The sequence below is a fragment of the Zingiber officinale genome, chromosome 8B, assembly GCF_018446385.1.
Source record: "Zingiber officinale cultivar Zhangliang chromosome 8B, Zo_v1.1, whole genome shotgun sequence".
NCBI classification, from domain to species: Eukaryota; Viridiplantae; Streptophyta; class Magnoliopsida; order Zingiberales; family Zingiberaceae; genus Zingiber; species Zingiber officinale.
Window position 1 is genome coordinate 6,539,812 of NC_056001.1, and position 9,939 is coordinate 6,549,750.

At 42.1% G+C, this 9,939-nt stretch overlaps 2 protein-coding genes across 2 annotated transcripts; one reads left to right on the top strand and one right to left on the bottom strand.

Annotated features, from left to right (window-relative positions):
- Window positions 1–583: 583 nt before the first annotated feature.
- LOC122013586 (L-lactate dehydrogenase B-like) lies at window positions 584–2,140 on the bottom strand. The gene is made up of 2 exons (XM_042569843.1): window positions 1,435–2,140; window positions 584–1,220 (listed from the first exon to the last, which is right to left on the bottom strand). Exons 1-2 carry the CDS (start codon window positions 2,035–2,037, stop codon window positions 756–758), a joined length of 1,068 nt encoding a protein of 355 aa, XP_042425777.1. The 5' UTR covers window positions 2,038–2,140; the 3' UTR covers window positions 584–755.
- A 6,462-nt stretch (window positions 2,141–8,602) lies between these two features.
- Window positions 8,603–9,637, top strand: LOC122013450 (probable pectinesterase/pectinesterase inhibitor 32). Its single transcript, XM_042569739.1, has 3 exons — window positions 8,603–9,071; window positions 9,176–9,436; window positions 9,513–9,637. The coding sequence occupies exons 1-3, from the start codon at window positions 8,603–8,605 to the stop codon at window positions 9,635–9,637; spliced, it is 855 nt and encodes a 284-aa protein (XP_042425673.1).
- Window positions 9,638–9,939: the final 302 nt, after the last annotated feature.

Consider the following 9,939-nt stretch of genomic DNA (forward strand, 5'->3'; position numbering starts at 1 on the left):
TTTTTTATTTATCATTAGAATAAATCTAAAAGTACTCGTAATAAATCATCCAGCAACCTAACATTATTAGATAATAGTCCATTAAAAAATTTATTAATTTATCAAAATTAAAACGGAATCCTTTCTCATAAATTAAGAAGACAACTTGCTGGTGTACTATATTGCTCGGGGCAATTCATTCTCTTTCTTAGTTTGAATGAACAAAGCTGTCTTTTTTCATTTATTAAAAGGGTTCATGTTTTTTTTTCTAAAAAGGAAATAATAAAAAAAAATTATCTAGGACAAGAATAATCGTTGATTTATTAATCAATCAAGAGAGTCAAAGATGTCTGATGTATTAATCAATCAATAAATCTATTTGGTCACAATCGACCCGAATTGATTTATAATGTATACATATAATTAATATATAAAAATAATTTTATTAAAATATCTTTAATAATAATTTATAAAATATATTCTAGCATTCTAGCCATTCAGCTCCTTAATCAATAAAGAGAGTCAAACATACGTGATAAACAACAAATTCACAATTAATTAAATTAATAAGACTTTGCTAAATTGCTCTGTCAACGTAATTGTAAAATTATACACCATAAATTTATAATTACTGTTACCATGATTTTAAAATTATACATCATAAATCTTTAAAGGTATTTTTGTATATATATATATATATATATAGACGTATTTAGTAATAACAGCAACAACAGATTTTTATTTTATTCACTTCCTCCTGTTGCTCGTCTTTTCACTTAGGATTTGACTTTGAGGTCCAGTTGCTGCTGCATCTCCCACAGCGTGTCGGCGGAGCTTCGGAGCCGCTTCTCCTCCTCCTCCGTGAGTTCCAAGTTGGCAACGCCGAGCACACCGCTGCTTCCGAGCTTCGCCGGCAGGCTGAGGAAGACCTCTCGGTCCTCAGGGATGCCGTAGGACCCCTTCGCCAGCAGCGAGACCGGGTGGACACGGTGTAGGTCGCGGACCAGGGAACGCACCAGGTCCGCCACCGAGTACCCGATCGCCCACGACGTGTACCCCTTGAGATAGATCACCTCGTACGCGCCGTCCACCACTGACTTTCGTATCTCCTCCAGCTCCTCCGCCGCCTCCGCCGTCTTCTTTCCGTTCGCCAGGTGGCCTAGGCCGATCGGGACTCCCCCGACGCTTATGCTCGACCACAGCGCGATCGAGCCGTCTCCGTGCTCACCCACCATGTACGCCTATTCCAGATTTGTTAGTATTAGTTCAAACGAAGAAAAAATTGTAAACGCACGGGACGCCCGCCAAGTGTTCGACGAAATATCTCAACGACTTGCAAGTTCTAAAACCGAGTTAACGTGGTGAAATAAGAGGTTGATTGACATCGACAAGACAGGGACATAGCTACTCAAACAGAGCTCCCAACGCCCGCCGTTTAAGTGTTTGACGATATACCTGAACGTCTTGAGCGTTGACCTGGAGGCGTTGTGCGAGCTGGAAGCGCAATCTCGAGGAGTCGAGGTTGGTCCCCGACCCGATGACCCGATTGGAGGGGAAGCCTGAGAGCTTCCACGCGATGTACGCCAGCACGTCGACCGGGTTAGAGACGACGAGCAGCAGGGCGTCCGGGGAGTGCCGCGCCACCGGGGGCACGATCTGCTTGAAGAGAGCGAGGTTGCGCTGGAACAGGTTGAGCCGCGTCTCTCCCGGCATCTGCCGGACGCCTGCGGTGATGATGCAGATGTCGGAGCCGGCGGTGACGTCCAGCTCCGTCGAGGAGAGGATGCGGGTGTGGGGGAGGAAGGCGGCCGCGTGTTGGAGGTCGAGCATCTCGCCCCGGAGCATGTCGGCCTTTCTGTCCACGAGTGCGAGCTCATCGACGAGGTGCTGCGTGAGGATAGTCTGCGCGATGGCCATGCCGACGTTGCCGGCGCCAACCACGGAGATCTTAGTGTGACGCTTGGCGGGGTACGGTGGTGCGGAGTCCGGCACGGGGTGGAACAGCTGGTGGCTGACGCCGTTGGCGAGTCCGAGCAGGGAGGAGGATTTCCGTGCCATGTTCGCAATATCGAAATACGAACAGCCACCAGCGACCAATAATTCGATGAATCGATGCCAACGAGACTGCACGGTTCGGACTGCTTCATGTGCACGCCGTCCCACTGTCTATATAGCGATAGCAATTCCTTGATATATTTTTTTTAATTGACATGGATAGCTTATGCCAACTAACGGACAATCGATTTGGTTTTAATGAAGTTTTTTTCATTGGTATAAATCAGACAACGCTCATTGCGGATAATTTCTCAGTCAAGCATTCAGGCCAATTAATTAGCCAAAGTTAAGATTTGATCCATATGTGTTTTTAGAAACTAAGAATGCGTTTTACATTACCTGGGGCATTTAGGGCATCTGCAGTGGGAGCCTATGTGGCTGTGGGGAGGGAGCTAGTGGTAGAAAGCACCTTTGATTCAACGAAAGATCGGTTCCGTGTTTACGGAGCTATTCCTTCATTATTTTTTTTATTAAAATATTTTTTTTTTAGTTTTTTTGTTTAGAGATTTTTTTAATAATGAAAAGATATGTAAAATTTTTTAATTTTGACATAGTATTGATATAGCATGGAATGAGCTCATAACAAGTTTTCACGACTATGAATACTCTTAGAAATGCGTTGATTGAAGGAGACACGGTAAGCATGGTGGATCGAAATGAAGCCCATTTATCAATTTTAAATAACTTTTATTCAAATTTAACTTTTTAAGAAATTAAAATATAACATTCAGTAGGTGATAGGGCCCTCATTGTCCTTCATTTAACACAAGGCCAGCAAAACAAAACACCTGTCACCCTCACCGATGACCTAACAAAGCACCTAAAAGATGAGAATGGAGATCTCTGTAACAATTGAATCCTCCCGGAGTCGATCGTAATTTATCTCTTCTGTGTTGATCTTGAGACGAATTAGTGGGGACGTTAGGGAAGAATATATTCGTCTTTTTACCATAACGGAAGTGAGTGTTCTCTTTCCAAGAGCAAGGTAACAAGTATTATAAGCAGCCTTTACAACAGCACTTGCCCTAGAAATATGTTATATAACTATAGATAGATTGGCACGAAGAATTGTACTTGATTTATCCTAAACTGTGTAAATAAATTTGTTAAAAGCATGAACAATTAACTATCAACTAACGAGCAGCAGCATGTATACAGTGTCGCATGTCATGCAGGTTTGGTGTGACGTAAAACTTTCAATAAAAAGTACTTAAAAATATTGCTCGCTTTTAATATATATATATAGCCAAAGTGAAATAAAAGTTTGCTCGGATAATAAGTCAACATATTGGAAAAATTAATTATATTCTTTTAGCAATAGCTTGAGACTATTTGCCTTAATTTACACAGTAAGAGACCATTGGTACTAATGAAAATAATATATAATTAAAATTTAGATCATGGACCAAAAATTCATAGACAAGATCATAATGCATCAAGTGGATGTCAGTTGACGTTGATTTGTACAGCCTGTTGATTAAATTGGCTGAACTAATATTGTCTGGAGAAATAAATCAAATACAATTTTTTTTTTAAAAAATACAATTTTAAATGCTAAACATCTTGTAAAAGATTCATCATTGTAATAACACTCGCATAGTGTTCTGAGAGTTAGATAATTTTGTTCTTTCGTTTTCGTGTTAATTTAATAGATATATACATTTAATTAGAGATGAATTTAGCAAGAGTAATAATAGAGTTGTTACGGGATTGGGACAAGGCATGGTGCCATGATCCATGTCCCAATTGCGCATATGCAATCTAATAATGCAACTTAACTCTAATAATATTATGAACTATTGGCTGACTAGAACTTGTAGATGTTGTGTAACATCAATCATTGTTCATAAATAATTGCTTCATGAGTGGGCTTTTTATTTATTAGCGTAATACAAAGATTTCTATCATAAACACATATTAACTATAATTATGCATCTCATAGATCACTATACTTATCAAAAGTCACATCAAAAGAATCTGTGTGATCTTCAAAATTTTGACCTTTAAATAGATGTGTGTGAGAAAGTAGGAAAGAAAAAGACTAGGCTAAACAGGCACACAAGTCAATCTTTATGAGCTAGTAGGAAGTTGAATCCTTTGAGGGATTCCTCTGGATGTCAACTACAAGCACCAAAATTATTAGCATTCGGTAAATAAACTAAACTGAAACAAAATAAATAAATAAATAATAATAATTCATCCGGTCCGAAAGTCGATAAGATGAAAAGTTGAAGATGTGACGTTCTCATTAACTGTCCGTAGACTCCGCTCCGATATGCAACACAGATTACGTCAGTGCCGAATCAGGGAAGGGGTCCCCGACGTTGACCCTCCAACGTTCAAGTCAGTCACCGACGATGATGTAGAAGGCGGAGCAACAACAAGAATGAACAGTAGCCAAAATAGTGTCTATTGCATACCTCCGTCGATACTTGGACCCCCCTTTATATAGAGCTCCTATAGCGCGCGTGCACGCTTCCCAAGGCGAGCACGCTTCCCAAAACTTCTCCTAAAAAGACTTTTCAGTAAATTGTCCCTGACATAGTACTTTAACAGGCAGAGCATATCTCTGAAGTGACAGTGGAAGCTTCCGTCGTACGATCTTCTGGTTGTGTATACCCGGTGTCAGCGGCACTAACTCCCAAAAGGATGCTGATGAATAACAGCGGGAGTATGTTGCTAGGCCGAGCGGGTTGGCCGCTTGGCCGGAGCTTCACTGCTCCTGTGTCCCGTCCACTCGGCCGTAACGCTGCTGTTCTTGTGTCTCGTCCGCTCGACCGGAACTCCCTTGTGCTTGTGTCACGTCCACTCGGCCCAAGTTTCGCTCTGCCAATGTTGAGTCCTACTACCTGGCCGAGCGGGATAGCCGCTTGGCCAGGTTTCTGCACATCGTCTCCTCCTCCGTCCAACGCCCAATATTTCATTGAGCGTCGATCATTTGATACCTCCCTATGTCAAAGACGAAATCAGATCGGAACCTTCTCCACCCAGGATCAGCCCGGAACCTTCTCCCCCCGGTCGGGCATGATCACCCGATCGACCAATGATATCTAAACATGGACCGCCTTGATTTTGACCTTCATCGTGATAACTATCCTCCGCGGGATGGGATCCCTTCTTATTATTACATCAATAATAATAATAATAATAATAATAATAATAATAATAATAATAATAATAATAATAATAGAGCAGAAGTTGAAATTTGAGAGCATCTCAAGTTACAAAGTAAGCTAAGCTATTGTAGCAGGAAGTCTATCGCCTAGCTGCGACTTGACGTGTCCATGGATATCACTAAATAAAACTGATGCCTGAACTGATTTGGTGATTGTGGTTAACTGATCACCTAATCTCTCGGACTGGAAGAGCAGCATGTAACCCTATCTTGTATGTGAGTTTGATCTGGAAAGGACTTGTAGATATATATGAGTTAAAATTATGTATCTTGGATTGAATATTTGAGCCGTACATGCAATTTATATGCTCAAATTAGTATAGTATGGATGAAAAAACAAAATGGATGAAAGCCAATCAGTTGCTTCGTCAATGAAATAGGAGCTTGTTCACAATTTTTTTTTTTTTTCCAGAAATAGGAGGCCATGGATTTGAGGCCTTTATAGTGCATGATTAGCATTGTCCTGCTAACTGATGAGAGGAAAAAAAACACTTATAAGGTTTCCTTAGAAAGAATTAGTTAGGAATTCATTACAAGTAGAAATAGATTAAATGGCCAAGATGTATGGGGTTATATGAATGCATCATCCATGATACGGTGATAAAGATAGACCCTCCAAAAATGAATCAAAATGTCGAAGACTTGCTTGTGTGGCGGTTAAAGTCAAGAAAAGGACAAAAGTATCAACAATAGTAGGGGCATACCCAAACTGGCCACATGGTCAGTCGAACATGAGAGTCCGACCAAGCGTCCCACTTGGCCGGACTTTATGTGTCAACCCGAGACAAGCAAGCCATCCTCACTGCTGAGCGTTGAGTGAAATCGACGTCCTCAGTTGATCGAGGATGTGGGTCGATCGGACACGTTGTTCCTTTACGGCCAAAGAAGAGGCCGAGTGAAGATCGGGTCATCAGCCGTGACCCATAAGGTCGAGCTGGAGGTTCTCCTGAGTGACGACCGATCAGCCTAACGCGAATCCCATGTACCTTTCATGTCACTCTTTTGGAAGTTTATGTTGTAAATGACAAAGAATATCTTGTAGGTAAATCATGTTTTAGAAGCTTCCAACCCATCGAATCATAGAGATTTTCATACTTGTTTAAGAAAAGGTGTCAAAAATACTTTATGGTCTGTTCTTTCTTAGGAAAGCTTTTGGAAGCATGTAAATGTTTTGAGATGTGTGAGTAAATACAATAGTGGCATTATAAAAAGACGTCTTCATTTACAAGTGAGGGTATGGATGCTCTATATTTTCAACACTCGTTGTTATAGTTTTCTTCCACTCTTTTCTTCTCTCGAATCGTACACTGATTTGAACATCGAACGACCAACATCGGGACCCCTTCCTTGTCCCGACATTAACACTCTCTGTATTGCAGGATAGCACCGAGTCTTCATTTGGTCAACAATAAAGCTACGTTTCCAGCCAATCACCTTCACCGCTTTCGGACAGGATCATATTTAGCGCAGTCTGTGAAAACTACACCTAATCTAGAACGTGAAGATGGAAGACGCCGGAAAACTTTCTACCATTGTCATCATCATGACTTTGGATAATTTGAATAAACAAAGCACTGCCACAGTGTGGGAGCAAGAAACGAAAGGTCAAATCTGTATAAGATGAGTTGTGATAAAGTTAACGGAGGTCAATGACCATCTTTCCTGACTAACTCGACTAGCCGATCCACCACTCTTCTTGGTCGATCTACCACTCTGCCTGGCTAAGCTGAGCCACTTTTCCTGGCCGAGTTAAGCTAACTAGTTCGCCTGGCCGATTTGCCACTCTTCTTGGTTGATCTGTTACTCTTGCTTACCGATTCGCCACTCCACCTGGCCGAGCTGAGCCACTCTTCTTGGCAGAGCCAAGCCAAATAGTTCGTCGGGTTGATCCGCTACTCTTGTTGGCCGAGCTAAGCCACTCATCCTGGTTGAGCCAGGCCAACTTGTTCGCCTAGCCGATCCGCCACTTTTCTTGGCCGATCCACTACTCTTGCTGGTCACGTTCTAGCAGATGGAGTCTTCATTTGGTCAATAGTAGAGTCATGTTGCCAACTAACCACCTTCGCCGCTTTCCAACAGACGGTGCCAAATATGATCTTGTCCGAAAGCGATGAAGGTGGTTGGCTAGGAACGTGACTCTACTATTGACCAAATGAAGACTCCACACTATCTTGTAAGAGCATCCTCAATGGGGTGTTAAATGAGCATTATAATGTCTATTTAACACCTCCTCTCATTGTGAGTGGACATTATAATGCCCAGACACAAGAGAAAGAAGGGAGAGTGTTCAAAGGTTTGAACACTCATTCTCAATTTTTTTTATTTTCTTTGTTTTTTAAAATTGTAAAATGTTTAATATTATTTAAAAAATAGTAAAAGAGATGAGTGAGTGGACGGTGTAGCCCATAAATAATGAGTGTTAATGTTAAAAAGAATGTGAGTGAAAGATATATGTTGTTATAATGAGTATGTGACAGTGGGCCTCATACTTTTTGATGAGGTGGTGGATGCTATAACGAATTAGCGTTGCGGATGCTCTAACAAAGAGAGCGTTAGTATCAGGCCAGGGAGGGGACCTCGACGTTGGTCATCCGACGCTTAAGTCAATGCGTAATTCGGGAGAAGAAAATAGTGGAAGAAAACTGTAGCAATGAGTTTGTAAAAATATAGAGCATCGCATACCCTCAGCTGTAAATAGAAACCCCCTTTTATAGTGTCACTGTTGTATTTGTGCATGTATCTCGAAGTATTTGCACGCTTTCCAAAGTATTTCTAAGAAAGGATGTCATAAAGTGTTTCTAACACTTTTTCTTAAACGACTACGCAAACAAGTGATTTAACATACTGAAAACTTCTAAAGCATGATTTACCTTCAGAATATTCTCTGTCTTTTATAGCATAAACTTCTAAAATAGTACGACATGACAGGTACATGGGGCTTGTGTTAGCCCGACCGATCGTCAATCAGGGGGACCGCCAGCTCGGCCTTATGGGTCACTGCTGACGACCTGGTCTTCATCGACCTCTTCCTTGGCCGTAAAGGAACAATGTGCCTGATTGGCTGAGGACGTCGGTTGGGTCACTCAATACTCAGTAGCAAGGATGGCTTGCTTGTCCCCGGTTGAGACATAAAGTTCGACCGAGTGGGACGCTCAGTTGGACTCTTATGTCCAACCGACCATGTGGCCAGTTTGGGCATACCTTACTATTGTTAGTGCCTTTAAATTCTTCTTAACTTTGATCACAACACTAGCTGGTGTTCCATTTTTTGTCTCGTTTTTGGGATTTACCTTTATCGTCATATCAATCCAGTTCATGTACACGCATACACGCATCCTGATCTACCTTCCTGAGGACATAAACAATCCGACATTAAGATAAGCGAGCGGTAAAATGGTTTGTAGAAGAGCTGCTCCTCTGTACATTCCTCTTTTCCAAGCCTTCTTTGTCGCCTCGGTCGTCGTCATCGTCAATTCTTTCGATCTGGAGCCCGAGAATGTGGCGGTGGCAATTGACGTGGCACATGAAGCCCTCACGAGAGTCGGGAATTGGGTAGAAGAGTCTTACGAGGTACTAAGGCAAGAAAAGGATGATGTGGTCATCGGTGCTGGTCTCGCGTTGACCGACTGCGTCAAACTCTATGAGGACAGTGAGCGACGGATCATGCAAGCGGCGACGGTGGGATATAATGACAATCTGACGTGGTTGAGTGCCATGCTGACTAGCCACCAGACGTGCACCAAGGAGCTGCAGAGGTGTAATGTGACAATGCCATCGCCGGTGGGAGACAGAACAATGGTGGTTCTCCGACAAGTTCTTGCAACGCACGCGCTACACATGCCGAAGTCAATAAGAAGGGCGAGTAGTTAACTAATATAATCGTTGTTAATTATAATTATGACCTCAAATATATACCCATGGATCATTTTAATTAGGTACTGCTCTGTCTGATGGGACTACACGCAGAACAAAGCAGACACTGTTATGGCTCAAAATGGATCAGTCAACTACAACACCATCAATGCGGTTGTCACGGCTCTAGGCAGACTTCGGTAGCAGAAGAGAAGTGGAAGACTGGCGTTGACATGAAATCCGACACCTACATAGAGGATGTCAAGGTCAACATGCACAACATAATGTTCGTCGGAGATGACATTGACAGTACTGTCGTCACTGGCTATCGAAGTGTGCCAGATGGCTACACCCCCTTCAGCTCAGCCACCTTCAGTACGTAAATATATGCAAAAGTACTTAATCCTGAATTTCATTAATTAACTAACAGTACTTACTCTTTGATTTATAGGCATGACACTTGTGACAGGGGACGGGTTCTGGGTGAGGGACATGACATTCGAGAACATGGCCAGGCTGGCGAAGTACTATGCCGCAGCAATGACTGTGGCCTCCGACCGCTCTGTGTTCTACTGATGTCGCTTCTGCGGTACCAAGACACCCTCTTCCTGCACTCCCTGTTGGAAAAAAGAAATTATAGAAGAAGAAATAAAAGAGTTATGAGAGGAAAATCTACTTTATGTGGAGGAGAAGAATCTCTACGTGGAAGAGGATGAGAATAAAACAAACAACTCTCAACTTGCTTCATTCATTGAAAAAAGGTACATATTTATAGGCTTATTGGATAAGCGCTAAACTTTTTTTATTCTATCTTTACGAACTCTTATCCTTATCAAAATTGCCACCTCTTCAAATTCTATCCCTATCTTCTTATCATG

What these genes read in the sequence shown, in the direction of transcription:
- LOC122013586 (XM_042569843.1), bottom strand. Translation starts at nt 2,037, where the DNA reads ATGGCACGGAAATCCTCCTCCCTGCTCGGACTCGCCAACGGCGTCAGC. An exon ending in TCAACGCTCAAGACGTTCAG is followed by an intron (nt 1,221 to 1,434) that starts GTATATCGTCAA and finishes AATCTGGAATAG; the next exon opens with GCGTACATGGTGGGTGAGCA.
- LOC122013450 (XM_042569739.1), top strand. Translation starts at nt 8,603, where the DNA reads ATGGTTTGTAGAAGAGCTGCTCCTCTGTACATTCCTCTTTTCCAAGCC. An exon ending in GAAGTCAATAAGAAGGGCGA is followed by an intron (nt 9,072 to 9,175) that starts GTAGTTAACTAA and finishes GACTACACGCAG; the next exon opens with AACAAAGCAGACACTGTTAT. An exon ending in CTTCAGCTCAGCCACCTTCA is followed by an intron (nt 9,437 to 9,512) that starts GTACGTAAATAT and finishes TTTGATTTATAG; the next exon opens with GCATGACACTTGTGACAGGG.